The sequence below is a fragment of the Gastrolobium bilobum genome, unplaced genomic scaffold (assembly GCF_033153095.1).
Source record: "Gastrolobium bilobum isolate Gb01-03AN ecotype WA unplaced genomic scaffold, APGP_CSIRO_Gbil_v1 utg10474, whole genome shotgun sequence".
NCBI classification, from domain to species: Eukaryota; Viridiplantae; Streptophyta; class Magnoliopsida; order Fabales; family Fabaceae; genus Gastrolobium; species Gastrolobium bilobum.
The window spans coordinates 82,874-103,038 of record NW_026897746.1 but is presented as its reverse complement, the minus strand read 5'-3'; the positions used below and the strand labels follow the sequence as shown (position 1 = coordinate 103,038).

Sequence of the window (20,165 nt, the reverse complement as noted above, 5' to 3'; positions counted from 1 at the left end):
TAATTACTGAACAATTTATTAAAATGGGGTAAATTTAAAATTTTTACTGATTTGAAGTAATTTATTTTTGACAATGTTAAAATATGCATGCCACGTTACCAAAAGTGTATCTCCTTGTGGCACCACCTATGACATTTTTTGAATAGGAGTTATTAGTAAAATATAATCTTATTTATTTATATATCATGTGACAGCATCTTGTTGAATGATACTTATTCACGCTATTTCTTTTCGAATAATCAATATTTAGTAATATTAAAATTAAAATTAAATAAATAAATAAAAGTGATATATAAGATGTCACACGGTAATACTTGATTACAATTTACAAATGTTTCTTGCCGTGATATGTGAGATTTGCTTAAAAATGTTTGTTAATGACCATTATAAATTACTGATAAGGTATTATTCCAACTTAATCATTAATTTAGAGTTTATATAAAAGGTTTTATTAATCTCATATTAAAGGAAATAAGTTATCTTATGTCATAGAGATAAATTTGTGGGATCCACCACCTGAAAAAAAAAAAAAAAAAAAGGTGACACAATTATCGAAGGGTGTGTAAGAGAGAAATTTATCACATGTAGCATAAGAGTAGTTTTTTTCTTATATAAAACATAACATGAGATACGTCTCTACTCAATTTTATTTATTTATTTTTTTCAAATCCCAAACACTGTCACCAAATTGACTCAAATCTTCTTCCTCATAGATGTTTTCTGCATTCTCCGTTTCATACACATACAATTTTTTCTTTCATTGTCCCTTACCTCGCCATTCATATATATATTTTCTAAAGATGAGTTAAATTATTATTTTTATCTATCTAAATGGAAAAATATTTAAAGAACTGTGTGCATAACATTTGAAAATAGCGAGAGAATAATTCAAGGAAAGAGCAAAATCAGTATCAAAGTGTACCGTAGGGGTCTATAAGTCCAATATGTTCCCTTGTGGGATGAGAATTACTATATGGATTATACCTCTAGCACATGTAGAAACCAAGCTAGGAAATATTATCCCAAGTACGAGTATCACTATCAGATAAAAGGGGGGAAGTGTGTGTGTGACTCTAGGCTTACAAACTAAAAGAATAACGATATATAAGATGCCTCTCTCTAGTCTTAAGGGGGGTATTTATAAGGGCTGAGGTATTTGCCTGGGGTGAGTAGGTGAAGGGGGTAAACTCTGGGAACGCCAAGACTGGCTGACATTGCTGGGGTAGCAGTGGCGCAGTCACTGCATTAGCGGTGACAGCGTCTGATGCTGCCTCTATAAAAAGGAGGTTACTATTTATGGCACCTGGGGCGGCTCCCTGCAGTGTTGGTATTCCTAGGTGAGACATTTTGGGGGTGCAATTGCCCAGGGGACAAGAAGGAAGGAGGGTTGGTACTGACCTGCCAGTAGGGCTGACGTGGAAAGGGTAAGGGGATTTGGGCCCAAGTCATTGGGCGGCCCAGATGTGGGTCATCCAGAACACAAAGCATTATTCAAAAACAAATATTCAATCCACAAGGCAGTTCATATAAATCTTTATAACGATGACATAAAGTTCAATTTTATTTTAATTTATACTTCTGTAAACATATTTATTATTCCATATATTTAAACAAAAAGATCAAAATAATAATTTTACAGATGCATAAAATTAATATATCATGCATAGTCGACAACAATTTTAAAACAAAGCTTTTTTCAAACTTTTTCCTTGTTGAGCAAACAAATTTTTTTTATACAATACTTTCAAATGATTCTATTTGCACTAATAACTTAATATAAATATTTTTATTGTAATTTATCATGCAAAATTTAATATAAATCAAATAATTCACCTTTTGTTGTAAAATAAGAAATATAGACAAAAGATAAAAGTAGAGGAATATTTTCTCATATTGTAATGTGTATTACCAGGCTACCATATCAGTACATTTGGGCTCTATTTATAGGCTCCCAATCAGTTACAATATATGATAGAAATGAATCTCACTAATTGCATATAATTAACAAATAGGGGTTACAAAAGTTACATGATGCTTCTCGGCAAGTATACCAATCGCACAAGTAATAAAGTGGTAAATAATATTCGTCTCCACAGGAATTGTGATCTTATATTAATTAATATTCCTTTAAAGAATGGATGAGTTCAAATGGTTTTGACAAATATTGTCGATTGGTGTGAATATGAGGACTAAAAATAAAGACTTATTTTTGTGATTTTTCTGTGATGAAGAATGAGATTGTAAACAACAATGAGAAGAGATTTGTAAATATGAGAAGAGTATTGTAGCTATGAAACACTCACCATATGATCCCCGCTTATTACTTTGGATTGATTTAAAAACACTTATTTATATAAAAACTCATATAAATATCATCTAAAATAATTAGTTAAATTCCAATCCCTTGGTAATTTAACCCTTTAACCTCAGTTGGAATCATAATCCCTTAGTAACCCCTCATGAGAATTAAGCAATGAATACGATAATTAAAATATCCGCAATTAACATACATCTATTCCTAGCATGCATACTGATCGTTATCTTACCCCTTTCGTTATCTTACCCCCTTTCAAGATGAGAACCCCAATATTTCTATCTAGGGTTCTAACTCTCAGACTATTATCAACTATTAGAGTGATCAATTCTAATAAAGAAAATAGGAATTACGCACAGAGTAATGATAAAGAAATTTATATAAACGGGAGAAAATAAACCAATCCTTCGTAACAAGGGTTCACATAAGGTTTGTGACCCTAACTACAATAAAGAAATAACTAGCCAAACATAATCATGGCTAAAACTCCAATATTCATAAAAACATAAAGTAAAAGAGAATAAGAAGAAGAAGAAGATCAAGAATTTCTCTTCGGGGCTCTCCTTCTGACGCACGACGGTCTCCTTAGGTCAAGAATACCTAATTTTGTGCTGAGCCTCCTTTTTATAATCCTCTTTTTCATTTTCCAAAATTACCCTTTAGGAAGCACGGTCTATGATTTCGCAATCTGGCGCTCTTAGCGTCAGATCCACGCCAAGAGCGTGGATGCCTCTGAATGCTGACGCCACTAGCGTGGGTTCCACGCTATTAGCATGGGATAGGAGTGTTCGCGGTCTGGATTGGATCGGTTTTGGAAGCAAAACTCATCTGATCCAATCCCTTCGGTTTGATCATGTAATCATCCATTCGGTTTAGCTTTTTTTTCAAATCCGATCCGATCTAATCCAATTTTTTTCGGTTTGGATTGGATCGGTTTTCGGTTTTTTGAATATCCTAAAATTAGTTTCATGATTATTGTGCAAATAACATCTTTTGTATATATTGGCTTTGTAAAAAAAAAAATGTGAAATACAAAAATATCAGTAAACAATACCATAGTTGATGAGACGTGACTAAATTTTTTTTTGGGTTTAGTTGATGAGTTAATGGGTCTTGAGTTTAGAAATTTTTGGGCTATGATTGGAGAAAGGACAAGTAGGTAGAGGATAATTAATATATTGGATCGGTTTGGATTGGATCGGTTTTCATCAACCCATCCGAAAACCGATCCAATCCAATTAAAATTTGCGGTTTTCTTTTGGTTTCCGATTTTTCAGTTTTCGATTTATTCGGTTATCGGTTTTTCGGTTCGATTTTCGCGGTTTGGATCGGTTGATGAACACCCCTAGCGTGGGAGCAATAATGGTTTCACGCCATCAGCGTGAGTTCCACGCTATTAGCGTGGAGGTCTCTGATTCTTCACGCCATTAGCGTGACATCCACGCTATGAGCGTGGATCTTCATTTTGGCAAATCTCCATTTGGCTCCAGTTTTGTCTGCTTTTCCTACAAAATTAGAAGGAAATCAGTTGCACAATCTTTGATTGAGATTTATCAAATTAATAGTAATTCTAGCCCTTTTTCTCCAAGATTAATCAAGATTTCTTTCTCATTTTGGCTAAAAATCATATATATGCTAGAGGCATATCATTACACAATTTGGCGGTTATGGGCATCAACATTAATATTGTTTATAACACTCTCCCTTGGATGTTCATAAGATAATGTACCTCATCAAAACCTTAATAGGAAAAAATCCTATTTGGAAAAAAAAAATCCTAATAGACTGCAGCACATATTTTACTCCTCTTGATCAGGGGCGGACCCACTAGGAGGGCTAGGGTGCCCCCCCTTAAAATTTGGAAAAAAAATGTATAATATAAGTAAAAAAATGTGATGATGAAATTGCCATGTTGTACACGTTTTTCCCTTCAGTTCCCCATGCTTCTGCCCACACTCCTACCCATATTTTTCCTTGAGAACGTCGGATCATCTTCTCCTTTCTTTCCGTGTTCCGTCCATCTCCAACCTCCTTCTTCAGCCTTTCGGTTTTGGTTGTGTAAATTCTAGAGCTAGGCAGAATCAACTTCCACCTTCCTAACATCATTGCATGTATGTATAGACTAGCTTTTAGATGGGTTGAAATCGTGGAAAAAAATAGTCCTTTTTTTCCTGGGTAGTATATATATATATGTAGATTAACTCTTAGTATTAACTCATAGTCTCAATATACAGTGGTTAAATTTGTTGAAATATCATAAAAAAAATATAGAGAAATTATGTGCATTTAGATTAGGAATTTATTGCATTTTTTATTGAAAAATTATTTCCTTTTGATGTGTTGTTCATTGCCCTTTTCTTTTGGCTAACAATCTTCAAATGGCTATGATTTGGACTATTTCGTTTGTTGATGCAGATGGGTTGATGACTTGATGTTAGGCAATTTATCGATCTTAGTCAACTACTTACAAATTATTACAATTTACGTATAAGTCGTAAGGTGAATGATCTGTTTGATTAATTTTAGTTTTTTATTTTGGTTATCCATTTTTGTTTAGTTAAGTTTCATGAAAATGAACTCATACTTTTTTATTTTGGGAGATAGAAACTGACTAAATTTCTTCTTTGATGTTTCAAGTTTGAATTGATTGGGATACATTCTTGTAAATGACAGAATGCATATCCTTCCTTGTTACAATGATCTATTTCAATACAAAAATTACAAACCACAAATAATTTATAACTATATATTTCCTATTTTCTTTGTAGTGGTTATTATGGGAAAAAGTGCTACTATTGATGCTTATTTTAAGAGAAAGAATGATCTATTTCAATACAAAAATTACAAACCACAAATAATTTATAACTATATATTTTCTATTTTCTTTGTAGTGGTTATTATGGGAAAAAATGCTACTATTGATGCTTATTTTAAGAGAAAGAATAGTGAGTCTTTGTCCTCATCTACTTCTAATGTTGAATTGTCAAATATTGTGACTCCTTCTTCAAAGTCTCCTAGAATTGAAAATAAAGAGGTGGTTAAAGAAGATGATCTTGTTTCATTGGAAATAGATCCTGCATTGCGCCTTCCAATATGGAAATTTCCTATAAATCAACAAGATCAAATTTGTCGTGCATATCTTAAACTTGGTCTGTTTCAGTGCAAGCTTCAAAATTATCCTTTCTCTGGGCTAGAGAAGAATCGACGTCATTTTTGCTCTTCCTGGTTTGATTTGTTTCCATCTTGGTTAGAGTATTCTCCAACTAAAGATGCTGCATTTTGTTTGCCTTGTTATTTATTTAGTAAACCAGGTGGCAATGGTCGTTTTGGATTTAGTACATTTATTGTTGAGGGATTCAGAAATCGGAAAAAGGTTAATGATAGAGAAAATTGTGCTTTTCTGCGCCATGTCGAAAAAAATGTTATCTCAATGCATAAAAATACTGTGAGATCATGTAGTGAGTGATCTTATGAACTAATCTCAACATATTGAGATATTGGTTGAAAGACTTACTTCTCAGCAAATTGCAGCTAATCGTTTGAGACTACAAGTTTCTGTGGACGTGACAAGATGACTTGCTTTGCAAGGATGTGTTTTTAAAGGTCATGATGAAAACTTAGATTCACTTAATCAGGGTAATTTCCGGGAGATGATAAAGTTTTTAGCTTCCTATAATCAAGAAGTTGAATCAGTTTTCTTAGAAAATGCTTCTTAAAATGCTTCACATAGTTCCCGTCAAATTCAAAAGAAAATTCTTCATGTTTTCTCTCAAAAGGTAAAGGACACAATACGAGAAGAAATCTCCAATGCCAAATTTTGTCTTATTATTGATGAAGCTAGTGATGTATCTAAAAAGAGCATATGGCCATTATTTTGAGATTCGTAGATAAAGCTGGTTTTATATGTGAAAGATACAAGTGCTATAACTTTGAAACAAGGACTATGCAACTCTCTTCGTCACCATAATCTTGATGTTCAAAATATTCGCAGACAAGGCTATGATGGAGCTAGCAATATGCGAGGTGAATGGAATGGACTGCAGGCTTTAATTTGCGCTGAGTGTCCATATGCATATTATGTCCATTGCTTAGCTCATCGTTTTCAACTTGCCTTGGTTGCTGCATCTCATGATGAGTTAATATTGTTGCTTCTTCTTGTAAGCATAATGATGAGTCAAGGGTTGCCCAAACAAAGGAAATTGCAAGAATGATTGCTATTGATGAAGGTCTTAATCAGATTGGTACTTTGCATCGAGCTGGAGCTACTCGTTGGAGTTCTCATTAGAATTTGATATGCAGTTTGTTTCAAATGTTTACAGCCATATGTGAAGCTCTTGACAATATTTCTAATGAAGAAATGACATCACATTATGGAGATGCAGATAACGCATGCTCATCATTGACATCTTTTGATTTTGTCATCATATTGCACCTTATGAAGGAAATTATGGGTATTACTAAAGTCTTTTGTCAAGCTTTGCAACTATAGTCTCAAGATATTTCAAATATTTTACATCTGGTTTCAACTACAAAAGAGTTACTTTAGAAAGTAAGAGAGTCGGGTTGGGATGCTTTCTTGGTTCATGTTCAAGAATTTTGCAGAAAACATGACAATCACATTCCAAATATTAGTGCAAAATATATTAGAAGGAGAGGTCGTGCTCAAAATGAACAAGGTAATTTTTCTACTGAGAAATTTTACAGGGTAAATATCTTTTGTGCCACAATTGATTATCAATTGCAAGAATTAAATAGCAGGTTCAATGATAATGTTGTTGAATTACTTACTTTGAGATGGCTTTAGATCTAAGAAATAGGTACAAGTCATTTAATAGTGATGATATTTGCAAACTTGTTGATAAATTTTATTCTAGAGATTTCACAGAACATGAAAAATTGCATTTAAAGATGGAGTTACAACATTTTGAGCTTGACATTCCTAAACTTCTATATTTGATTAATTTATCAACTACATCTAAATTATGTCAAGGGCTAGTAAGAACTGGAAAGTCTATCATTTACCCTCTTATTGATAGAGTGATTAGACTTGTACTCACTCTTCCAGTTTCTACAGCAACTACTGAAAGACTTTCTCAACTATAAAGATAATCAAGACCAGACTTCAAAATAGAATGGAAGACCAATTTCTTGATGATTCTTTGATTACATACATTGAAAAAGGAATTGTTTTGAATTTTAGCACGAATTCAAATATAGATGAGTTTAACAATATGAAAACACGTAGAGCAGGAGTCAAGTGAAGTGATATTAATTTCTGTAATAGATTTCTTTCAATTTTTTGTATATTAGGTCTATATTGTATTACAAGTACTTTTATTTATGATATAGTATTTTTTATTTTTGCCCCCTTTTATTAAAATTTCTGCGTCCGCCACTGCATCTACAGATATTGAGATAAAGAATATTAAAATATGATCATATGGGCACTAGGCATTAAATAGATGATTCGGATCGATGTGTCTTGGAACATTTTGAGAGTGACAGTTCTCATTAGTTTTATTGGCCAAAAAATTTAAAAGTTACAATTTAAATAATAAATTATAAAATTGATATCATTTTCCAATATTTTACGGAACTAATGTAACCAATTGCATCCAGATTGAGCGCAACTACCATATGGCAAGCTCGGATGAATTACATCCAAAATGATGCGCAATGCCACGTGACACTAAGGGACCCCTTACATTATACATACAACAACCCTTAGCACAATATGACAAGCTTTGATGAGTTTCACTCAAATTGATGCGCAATTAATTACGTATCAATTTGGATGCAACTCATTAGAATTTGCCACGTGACAGTTATGCCCAAATTGATGTGTAACTAGTTGTGTATGAATTTGAGCGCAACTGAATGCATTAGTTGCATAAAATATTTAAAAAAAAATTAATATGTAATTTATTATTTAAACTATAATTTTTAAATATTTTTTGTACTTTCATTTCTTGTTGGCAAGCAATTAGCACATAAAAAAAATTAAAATGTTGATTTTTAATAAATAATTACAAAATTGTTGCAATTTAAAATCTATTTATGAATTTGTAACAATTAGTCGCGCCCAAAATGAGGTGGGACTAATCATGCCCAAAAGCAAACAACTCAAACTTCGTGATTGGATCAATCTCGACCAAGTGCCTTGTTGATATCAATAACGTCGTGCTCCACAACACAATAATATTGCCACAAAATTGAGTACATAAACTTGGATAGCCACTCAAACTCTGACTTATGGAAACCCAAAATCCTCTCTTTGAAATGCTCCCCCAAGCCTAGAACTTGATAACACACATGTAATTAAGCATCTCATTCATAGCTTTCATCCTTGAATCACGATTCATCATTGCATTAAACTAGTAACCCTTGTTCTTTCGAGTAGCCACAATAACAAACGCAAGAACACCAAGAAGTTTAATCAAGGCAGTAACCATTGAGGCACTTAGCTAGATAATTATAAATAGAGCTGTCAAAACGGGCCAACCCAGCCCGTTAGGCCCTAGCCTGTGCGTGCCAGGGCCAAAAAGCCCATTATGGTAAAGGCCCGCTCGGGCCAAAAGCCCTATGGGTCAGGGCTAACCCGCGAGCTTTCAAAAAATTAATTTTTTTCTGATTATAATAATAAAATATGACTTTATAAAATAAATACCCATTTTATTGCCAAGCTTCAATGAATAAGTTTCCCATTTTACTACCAAACTTCAATGAATAAGTTATATAATATATATATATATATATATATATATATGAGGTAGGATACTTTGACATCAGTGTCAATTGAAATTTGACCCCTCATCTGAGAGCCATTAGATCCAAAAAGATCAACGGCTCTGATTTGTAAGCATGTAACACCATTGATCTTTTTTTATCTAACGGCTCTCAGATGAGGTGTCAAAGGATCCTACCTCTATATATATATATATATATATATATATATATATATATATATAACATTAAATATTTGCAATACGAAAAGGGAAAATGATAATGGAGCTGAAAAGCTGTGTGATCTTGAATGAATATATAACATTAAATATTTGCAATAGGAAAAGGGCAAATGGTAATGGGTTCAGTTTAGACGGCCTTTTGGCTTTGCGTGAGATGAAATAAGCGAAGGATCTTCGTATTCGGAGCGTTTTCAATTTGGGGATTTATCTCTATTTCATTGGATAGGTCACAAATCGGACGGTGGTGGTTTGTTTCTTCTTTCGGTTTTTTTGAAAACTAGATTTATTTCTTACTTTCTTCTTTTCCTGTTATTTTTAGCTTGATCCGCAGGCTGGCCCCATCCAACCCAAGGGATGAGAGGGCCATGTGGAGTTAGGGCAAAAAACAATCCAACTTTGATAGGGCCAAAAATACATAGGGCTGAAAATGGGATTGCATGGGCTGTCCTATGGGCTATAGCCCATTTTGACAGGTCTAATTATAAAATAAAATTAAGCCACAATATACGGGGTCGGGTCGCGCCCAAAATGGGGATGAGGTGTGACTTTGAACCATTTGTGTTTCATTTTAGGTGCGACCCATCTCTGTAACGCATCAGATTCAGTCTCACTCTTTATTAAACTAGTTGCTATATATTTGTAAATAAATTTCAAATTGTAATGTTTTCGTAATTATTATATTAAAAAATAAAATATTTTGATTTTTTTTGCAGTTACCACACCAATTATGTAGGTCATCTAAGAAATCGCATTGTGTCGATAACCTAAAAGAAGCCAGATACAATAAAGCAAAACCAATTTTAGGAAGCCATATCCTAGAAATCTATTAGATATATAAAACGACAGTGACATTCACACGCTATTATTAACTTCTTAAGTAATAAAACAAGAAAAACAGTTTTTTTTTTTGCTAAATTTCAAATTTACAATCGGCCAAGAGCTTTTCTAAATTACTGTTTTCTTTGGCTCGGTTCCTTGATCTTCTATTAGGAATTCACATTTTTACTTTTTGGTGGTAATTAATAGGAAATCACAATGTTCTAATTCTTCAACTACTCTGGATTTGTGCCTGCCGGATACAGTTGAAATTTAGGCTGCATTTTAGGACCTAGAAAAGATAAAGATCAAGGTATTGTAGTGCCAAATGTAGCCCCCACCATAGCATCGTGACTGACCACACCTCCCAATGAGGGCACAAAACTCAATAACGCCTACCTCTTATCCTCATTTCCCATGTTATGGTCATTTTCTCGTCTGATTTGATCCTCTTTACGCACATCAAGTCATGCTCATGCACTCTCTTCAATTGACCCATATCTAAATTTGATTTTCCCATTTTTGTTATCAGGGAAAAACATATACGAAGAGAAGAAGAGATAAGGAGGTGTTTGATCTAGTTTTTAGTTTTTATGTTTTTATTATAGAGTTTGATTTTCTCATGTTATACGAGAATTTAATTCTCATATTATGACTCAACTAATGGTGGATCTCATATTTATTAAAAAAAAAATTGCACGCAAATCGAAATATCACAACTTAAGAATTGAATTATCATGCAACATGATAAAATGTTTTCCTTTTTATTATTAATTATAAAAAAGTATTTTATTTTTATTTTTATTTTCAAGAATTTAATAGAATAATAAAAAACATATGTTTAAAATTTTTCAGAAATTCTTAAAGTAAATATAAAATGATATTTTTATAATCATTAAAAGAAATATTAAATTTAAAATAAAAACAAAAATAAACTCGGTGTAACGTTCGCATCCCACTTGTTAGAAGAATATTTTATTTTAACAATATTCTTTATACATTTTTAAAAGCAAAAATTAAAATTAAAAAAAAAAAAAGTGATATCATGAACATAATTATTAATAAAACCAAACTCAGGATAAGGTTGGTATCCCCACTCGTTCTATATAAATTCTACGTAGCCCTTGCTCTCAAGTAATTAACATTCCACTTTCATACTGAGTAATAGACTATATACTACTATATTGCATTTAAGGTGATGGACCTTGGAAACTATGGCTATCCCACACCAGCAGTGGAAAAGATTGATTCTAGCTATGATGTGCCTGAAGGAGTGGAAATTCGGGGTAGATACGATAAAGAGTTTGCAAAAATTCTCACAAAAGATGCTTTGAAATTCGTTGCTGACCTACAACGTGAGTTCAAGAACCATATCAAGTACGCACTAGAGTGCAGAAGAGAAGCAAAGAGGAGGTACAATGAAGGGGCTCTACCAGGGTTTGATCCTGCCACCAGGTACATAAGAGAAGGAGAGTGGGTGTGTGCACCTGTTCCACAAGCTGTTGCTGAAAGGAAAGTTGAAATCACAGGCCCTGTGGAGAGAAAGATGATCATCAATGCTCTCAACTCTGGAGCTGAAGTCTTTATGGTTAGAAATAATTAACATATATTATTTATTTATTTTATTTTAACAAGTTATACATATTAATTAAGGGACTAATAACATGTTATCAAATAACATTTTTGGAGTTACAGGGGGATAATTGTTATGTTATTCGATTTTGGATTAATCTCATACTTTGTATAACTTTTTTTTCTCCTTGATTGGAGAGATATTCGAAAGATTTGACCTATTTTTTTTTTTTTTTTTTGGAAATACTGATTTGACCTATTCTAAATGAATATAATATTATATTTACAAATTTTTTATTTATAAATTTTTATAAATTACACTAATTATGACCGGTTATACTTAATATAATTTGTACAAAAAATTTATAAACGGATCTTTTTTCTCTAAATGAATACCCCAAAATAATTAAGATCATGAAATTAAAAAAAATAAAAATTGAGGAATGATATTTCATGTTTCATTTAACATTAACTATTTTATTTAAGATAAAGAAATCATGTGACAGGACATGCTAATAAAACATGGAATATTAAGTGTAAAAATTTGGTGTGCCCTTTTATTTGTTATATTATTTTACATTGGAGGTTGGATTTAATTTGGTTATTCCTAGGACCAAAACACTGAAAATTGTTTTTATATTTTTTTTCTAAGGCTGACCTTGAAGATGCACTCTCACCTAGCTGGGAGAATCTGATGAGAGGGCAAGTGAACTTGAAGGATGCAGTGGCTGGTACCATAAGCTTCCATGACAGAAGCAGAAACAGGGTTTACAAGCTCAATGATCACACGGCGAAGCTTTTTGTTCGACCAAGAGGTTGGCACCTACCTGAGGCCCATATTCTGATTGATGGTGAACCTGCAACCGGTTGCCTTGTTGATTTTGGCCTCTTCTTCTTCCACAATCATTCAACCTTCCGTCGTACTCAAGGTGCTGGTTTTGGCCCTTTCTTCTATCTTCCCAAAATGGAGCATTCAAGGTAAGCATTAGTCATAAGAGCCAAAGAACAAAGCTAGCAGCTTGGTTAATAACAGTTTACTATGTTTTAGGTCTTTTAGTTGGTGTCTATGTTGCACGGATATCAACACAGGAGATTTTGACAATTCAGACACGTTTTGATATTAAATAATATTTTTAATATATGTAGTATATATTGTATTTAATATTCAACAATTTAACAAAAAAATAAAACTAGATTTATAATACCCATCAATTTTAAAAAAAACATAAAATCTAAATATTTACTATTATATTTTCAAATTGAAAATCTATTATACATTCCAGTTGGATTTATTCGGTATCCATTTTTTTTTTTTATTATATCAGTTTGATAAAACATCGATAAATTTTTTCATGATATATAATAAAATTTTAAATATTATAGATGTCAGAAATGTCAAAATGTCAAAAAATGTTGGTATGTCCGACAGGACACACGCTTATAAGTTGCAGTGAGTTATATATGTAATTGTAATACAAGAATCTTGTGATTGACAGAGAAGCCAAGATATGGAACAAGGTGTTTGAGATGGCAGAGAAGATGGGAGGCATAGAAAGAGGAAGCATAAGGGCCACTGTTATGATTGAAACACTTCCTGCGGTGTTTCAAATGGATGAAATTCTGTATGAGCTCAGGGACCACTCTGTGGGTCTGAACTGTGGACGGTGGGATTACATTTTCAGTTATGTTAAGACCTTCCAGGCTCACCCAGAACGCTTGCTACCAGACAGGGTCCAGGTTGGCATGGCTCAACACTTCATGAAGAGCTATTCCGATCTTCTCATCAGGACATGCCATAGGCGCGGTGTGCATGCTATGGGAGGAATGGTACATATAGTTTGGTTTACTGCTAGCCATGCTTTTTTATTTTTAAGTTGGGAATCGCTCTAACTTCTTAGCAAATGGTATATATAGTCTATATATAAAATGTTGGTTGATGTTAGAAATGTAAGTACAGTGATGAGTAATTAAGTCTCATATTAGTTAGCAATGGACCAAGAACAAGCCTTGGAACAGTGTTAAGATTGCTCCTTGTGACCGGAAGGTCATGAGTTAAAATTTGGGAAGCAGTTTTCCTGCAAACATGCAAAGATAAAATTAAGTACAATTGACCTTTACCTCTATCCCTGCAAGTCAGAGAGCCTTGTGCACCAGGATATGCCCTTTTATTGATTAGGAATAGACTAAATTAAGACCACATAAGTGATAGGAACCATAAACTCATTGTCTTAAGGATTTGGACTAACAAGCCTGTTGGTTTGAATTTCCTACTTATCTCATTGATCACTCTTGATTAATTATCCCATTAATACTTGTTAAGATGGATACCTTGCATTTGCAAATGGCTAATTATATGAACACAACATTATTAGAAAATGTCAAACTAAATTGGGAAAAAGCCATAGATGCATGTAGCGTTTTTTTATAGAAAATGTCAGAGAGTTAATTTAAGTTGTTCAACAGGCAGCTCAGATTCCAATAAGAGATGACCCAGTGGCTAGTGAGGCAGCATTAGAACTGGTAAAGAAGGACAAGCTTAGAGAGGTGAAGGCAGGGCATGATGGGACTTGGGCTGCACACCCTGGTCTAATTCCAGCATGCAGGGAGGTTTTTAACAACAACATGGGCAATGCTCCTAATCAGATAAAGACAATGAAACGTGATGATGCTGCAAACTTAACTGAAGAAGACCTCTTGCAGATACCTAGAGGAGCCCGAACCATGGAAGGTCTACGCCTGAATACACGGGTGGGCATTCAGTATGTGGCAGCATGGCTCACTGGAGCTGGTTCAGTGCCTCTTTACAACCTCATGGAAGATGCTGCCACTGCTGAGATTAGCAGGGTGCAGAACTGGCAGTGGCTCAAGTATGAAGTTGAACTCAATGGGGATGGGCTTCAAGTGAAAGTCAACAAAGAACTTTTTGGTAGAGTGGTTGAAGAGGAGATGGCTAGGATTGAAAAAGAAGTGGGAAAAGACAAGTTCAAGAAGGGAATGTACAAGGAGGCTTGCAAGATCTTCACCCGCCAATGCACATCCCCAACACTAGATGATTTCCTGACTCTGGATGCCTATAATCATATAGTCATACATCATCCAAGGGGATCATCAAGACTTTGAACTTTGAATTGGTTCATTAAGTATAACTAGTAGTTCGTTGATTTGGATTCTGTCTTGTGTAACCTATGTCGCCCCTTATCTTTTCATCACTTCGTAGTTCATGGAAGGGCCTAGTTTCATAATTATGCATAAAAGTAAAGAATAAAGTTCGTGATTGTAGCTTGTTTGAATGATATATACAACATATGGTTTATGTTTACTAGCAATGAAAACAAAAGTATACGAGTAATTTAAAGTTTATGGTTTTCTCAATAATAAATCAAATTATATCATTAATGTTCATAAACTAATTTATGATCTTCAGTTACATATAGCTGCGTTGAGGGTCTTGAACAATGATATTTTCTCTTCATGTACTGCAATACATCCGAAGTCCTTTAGTATAGAACACGGTTCCACTCTCTGCAATGTACAGTGAAAAAATTTTATTGAGAAGGGGAAAAAAGATTGAGCAGATGCTTCAGTGGGACGTGATTTCCCACCATAGGGAATAGGGGTTTAGGTGCTCATAACCTGATATGCAAATGTATGGACCTAGCTTGCCAAAAGAAAAAGGCAGCAAATGCAGTACATTCCACTTGGAATTTAACTTTTCTGTTGTAATTTGGGCAAACTTTAAAGCACAACTGCGAACGATCGTGACCAAGATTGTGCATGTACCCGAATTGCATGCTCATTCCTGGTTCATTGATGGTCGACTACTCCAAATAACTGTATGTTATATAGTCCTTGGAATAACTCTTGAAAGTGATAGATGATGTTATTCATGGCTCGAAAATAAAAATAGAAAGTGGGTCCATTTCTCATCTGAATTGGACCCCATTAGAAGAATGAATGGGGCTATTCATGTAAAGTACAGCAAGCACGCATACATGATATAACTTCTTACATTGCATTCATCGAATCTGATATTAACGAAAATCTTACTTTGTCATCTATAAACAATATCAGCCTTATATTAATATTTTATTATATTGTACATCATCAAACGCTTCAGCAACAGCATCCAAAGCAAACGATCGATGAGCAATTCCTCAGTAGAGATAACCTATATGTCCACGGCAATTTTTGCATCCAAATGAGAGAATTCTAGGAAAAAGGCCTTGAAATGCTCATATGAATGCTTTACATCATCAACAGCACACATTTCTCGTATGCTATGCATTGACAACTGCGGTGCACCTACATCAACTGTGCGAATACCCACGCTACTTGCAAGGATGGGACCAATGGTTGAACCACAAGGCATATCATTGCGCACCACAAAGTCCTACATCAACATATCTCATTATAATTTATTCTTCAGACAACTCCTATCTACATCAGCAATCTGTTCCAATCAGAGAGAGGAGGGAAAAAAGAGGGAGATTTTTTTCCCCCCACTAAACTGACCTGAATGGGAAGGTTATGTTTTGATGCTATCTCTCTGAATACGAAGGATGTGACTGCATTGGTTGCATAGCGTTGGTTTGCATTGTGTTTAATGACAAGTCCTCCATGTAGTTTAGGCTGATGGTTCTCTTCATGTTTGTCCTAACGAGAAATTGTGTCTCACTAAAAAGCAATAATTTATATTATATTGTCAAAAATCATAAAGCAAATGAAAAGACATACCATGTAATTGGGGTGTAGTGCATGCGCCATATCAGCAGAAACAAGGAAGCTTCTCTGTATTGCTTTCTCAAGCATCTAAAACAAAATCAGCATAAAGAAAACTGATTATTGAAAGCATAATCAAGTGTGGTTATTCCATATCTAAATATCGTTAATGCTCCTATTGTACATGCCACAGCCCACAAACTTGTGGACTGGTGCAGTAATGAATTAGGAAGGCTGAAACACTCACAGAGCCCCAATCATTATTAAACAGCTCCTATTTAACATCTAGAATACCGCGTGTACTGCTCGTGAATCCTCAACAGACAGTTGACAACAATTCAGCAGTTCATTCACAACAAACAAGAAGTATGAAAATGGAAACAGAAGATAGAAGAATTTTACCTTGGAGTCTGAGCTAAAGGAATTTGTAACCCTAGATAAAGCATTTAGCATGACATTAGAGCCAGCTCCTTGTGCAGAATTAGATCCACATTCCTCATGGTCAAACAAAGCCACCATTCTAACACCTGTCTCTTCCTTAAGACTGCTGTCAGAGGATGTAGCGTCTATCAGTGCCTGAAATATAGTCCGTCAGTTTACATAGGATATAATAAACTACTACAATATTTTTTTAAAGAAAAAAACACTTTCACACACCATGCATAATCAACATTCTAATTTCCAAGTAGACAGTGACATAATCTTAGATTAAGTCCCAAAATGCTAAAGTCAACTTTTTCTACTTTCAAAAATATCATTTTGTCAGTCAGACATAAGCAACTGGATTTGAACTAGTAATCTCTTAGTTCACACTTGTTCATAGAGGGCAGAAGATGCAAGTAGACCAAGAGTTCATTCGCTGTATCCATTCCATTAGAGCACAATTTATAATGATGTTGTAAACTGATGGGGAAGTGATATTTTGGAGCTTTGTACATTATAAAGGGACTCAAGTCCAAAATTCCCCAATTCGAGGTAATAAGTATCATTCACAATGGCGCACTTCAAAATCAAGATTATAATTCAAAGTTCATCTTTTGAAACTTGACAAGAGAAAACAGTCTCTATAAAACACAGACCTTCAACGAGCAAAATGACATGCAGAGGTTATCAAGCCGTCCTGAAAATATGAATTCCTTGGCAGCTCCAGCAACTATACTTGGTTGTGTATCACATGCTTGCAATTCAAGCTCACAAATGTCACCTGGTTCACACCCAAGATTGCTTGCCAGCAACTGGGGAAAAGAGAAAAGAAGAAAGTTACCAGCAATTAAACCCATAATCATCATTTTTACAGGCCATTATCCAGTCAAGGCGTTGTAACTACATGTGATAATCAAAAGAAAAGGTAACTGAAATAAAAATATCAAAAAGGCGCTGTCAATTTCAAAGCCTGTTAACCTGAAGTAGAAGAGAGTGGTGCTTCGTATTTCTAGTGTCTGTTTTATCATTTGCTTTCTTTCCACCACTCTGCTTTCCACTTTCAACTGAACCATTTTCAGAGACCTCTTTATTGAGCTCTGCCTGCAAGATAAAGCTCAAGCTCATTGAATGTATAAAATCTAAATCCAATAATTAGAAACAAACACCTTGAATCTGAATAAGCAATATCTATGGAAGCTTAAATCTTTGAGTTAAAAAGTCCCAATGCACACCTGCAAAAAACTATTTCACCAAAACACAAACATGACATTAAATCATTAATTAACCTGTAACCATTACATGCTAATACAAGTACAAAAACCCATTGTTGCGACTAGGGAAGAACGAATCCTATCTAACAAAAAAATGCATCGTTAACAAATAAATGAACTCTCAAACCACATGCAATCAATTAGATCGTAACTCGGGTAAAGTAAAATATAATTAAAGAAAATAAAAGCAACCTTTTAATCTTGGACTTGATGCATCTTTAACCAATAATTGAACAGTTTGAACTCTCTAAGACTCTAACTAGATGCAATCAAATAAATTGTACTTCAGGTAAAGTAATATTTTAAAAGAAAATAAACATTTAATGTTAGATATGATGCATCTTTAATCAATAATTACAGTTTGAACTATCTAAGACTCCAACTACATGCAATCAAATAAAAAGTAACTCGGGTATTAAAATATAATTAAAAAAAAATAAGCATTTTATCTTGGACTTGATGCATTAAACCTGAATCTCAAATTCCGAATCATAATTATTTTCTATAGAATACTACCTTAATAACAAAATTACAAAGTTTTAAAACTATGAGTATATAATAAACAGTGCCGAAAGCATAAATTAAGTTTAATTCCGGTATTACCTTCACAGATGTTGCTAAGATGGGAAGAAGTTGAGTTTGAGTGTTGGCTTTGAATCCTTCATTAACATTCCTAACCAAACAAGTCATATGTTGGCAACATAACATAGTCAACAAAAAAAAGAAGATGATAATCAATCAAACAAACGAACAAACAGGCAAGATGCATGTATTCTCAGCTGAACAGCAAGAAAACCTGTCTAAGTGAATAGCCAAATTTGGGATCCGCATTATTGGTTCCTCAATCCTTACAAGTTGATGCAAGTAAGAAACAGAACCTCCTTTTTCTTCTCGAATCATTACTCTCCCAGCAACGGTCAAATCCCTATCAAACCACGTATGCCACAAGCCACCACCATAAGTCTGCACCCCAACCTCCAAAAATCCACCTTTAACCACCTGCCCAAAAAAAATAAAAATAAAAAATAAACCCATTTCATTTTATGTTAAAAAGATCACATATTTACAACTAGAATTAAATTAAGTAATAGATGCAAAACTTTACCTTGCTCACGGGCTTCAGTTTCAGACAAGGACTATCAGTGTGAGCACCAACTACGTAGAATCCATTCCCAGCAACGTATCTGGGTGAGCACACATTCACGTTCAAAATGGCAAATAATAATATAATATTAAATTGATAATTGTCACTTTACCTTTTACCAATAGCAAAAGCAACGATGGTAGAGTGATTCCTAGTGAAGAAGTACGTTTTGCCGGCTTCCAAATTCCACGCCTCTCTCTCGTTGAGTTGCTCAAACCCCGCACTTCGCAACCGCTTCTTTGCCTCCTCTGAACGGTGAAGAAAATAAACAATAACATTGAAAATGGATCCAAACAGTGCAATCTTATAAGAATTTTTTTATTTTTTTTTTCGGCTTTTCTTACCGACGGCGTGGAAAGGAGTTGGAGAAGCATTCAGGAAGGCGATGAGATCGGAAACAACGTCGTAGCTTTCTTCCTTGGCCATGGCCCTTCACCACCTTCACTCTCTTTTTTTCTTCTTTTTTTTTTAATCTCAGTTCAGAGTTGAGTGTGCTGTTCTTCGTTTAACGAGGACTAGTACGAAGTTGGCTTAGCGTGAGGTTTACACGTTAATTCGAATCTCATTCCAAACATGCGTGAGGTTTACACGTTACAAGTTTCGAATCTCATTCCAAACATATCATTTACACTTAGCCTGTTAATACGCTTGATTTAATTGAATGCATTATTATTAAAGTGAAATTATTTAAACTTTGAAAAAGGAATTTTTATGATATAAATTTGTTTTTAAAATTTGTTTTTTATTCCTGAAAAAAGATTAATCTTAGAGTAAATATCTTTTTTAGTCCCTGACAATATCCACGAAGCCCTTTTCAGTCCCTAGCAATAAAAAAAGAATAAATTGGTTCCCTAACAAAAAAAGAGGTCACGTTCATCTTTCCGTTAATTCCCAACTAACGGTGCACAGTTGGCACGTTAGTTTGCTAACGCGGCTTGGAT

The 20,165-nt window shown here is 34.1% G+C and overlaps 2 protein-coding genes across 2 annotated transcripts; one reads left to right on the top strand and one right to left on the bottom strand.

The window, feature by feature from the left end:
* Positions 1–11,293: 11,293 nt before the first annotated feature.
* Positions 11,294–14,876, top strand: LOC133309778 (malate synthase, glyoxysomal). Its single transcript, XM_061510586.1, has 4 exons — positions 11,294–11,683; positions 12,320–12,645; positions 13,164–13,494; positions 14,131–14,876. Exons 1-4 carry the CDS (start codon positions 11,294–11,296, stop codon positions 14,785–14,787), a joined length of 1,704 nt encoding a protein of 567 aa, XP_061366570.1. The 3' UTR covers positions 14,788–14,876.
* Positions 14,877–15,629: 753 nt separating this feature from the next.
* On the bottom strand, positions 15,630–19,702 carry LOC133309763 (probable aspartyl aminopeptidase). The gene is made up of 11 exons (XM_061510569.1): positions 19,569–19,702; positions 19,337–19,472; positions 19,186–19,264; positions 18,877–19,079; positions 18,684–18,753; positions 17,788–17,910; positions 17,466–17,621; positions 16,789–16,962; positions 16,402–16,476; positions 16,180–16,320; positions 15,630–16,057 (listed from the first exon to the last, which is right to left on the bottom strand). The coding sequence occupies exons 1-11, from the start codon at positions 19,648–19,650 to the stop codon at positions 15,836–15,838; spliced, it is 1,461 nt and encodes a 486-aa protein (XP_061366553.1). The 5' UTR covers positions 19,651–19,702; the 3' UTR covers positions 15,630–15,835.
* Positions 19,703–20,165: the final 463 nt, after the last annotated feature.

Bases quoted from the DNA above. Each gene is read 5' to 3' on its own strand.
- LOC133309778 (XM_061510586.1), top strand. From the start codon at position 11,294: ATGGACCTTGGAAACTATGGCTATCCCACACCAGCAGTGGAAAAGATT. The intron at 12,646-13,163 runs GTAAGCATTAGT...TGTGATTGACAG, and splicing joins CCCAAAATGGAGCATTCAAG to AGAAGCCAAGATATGGAACA. The intron at 13,495-14,130 runs GTACATATAGTT...GTTGTTCAACAG, and splicing joins TGCATGCTATGGGAGGAATG to GCAGCTCAGATTCCAATAAG.
- LOC133309763 (XM_061510569.1), bottom strand. From the start codon at position 19,650: ATGGCCAAGGAAGAAAGCTACGACGTTGTTTCCGATCTCATCGCCTTC. The intron at 16,477-16,788 runs GTAAAATTCTTC...ATTTTGTTTTAG, and splicing joins CCTTTAGCTCAGACTCCAAG to ATGCTTGAGAAAGCAATACA. The intron at 16,321-16,401 runs GTATGTCTTTTC...ATTTCTCGTTAG, and splicing joins CACTACACCCCAATTACATG to GACAAACATGAAGAGAACCA.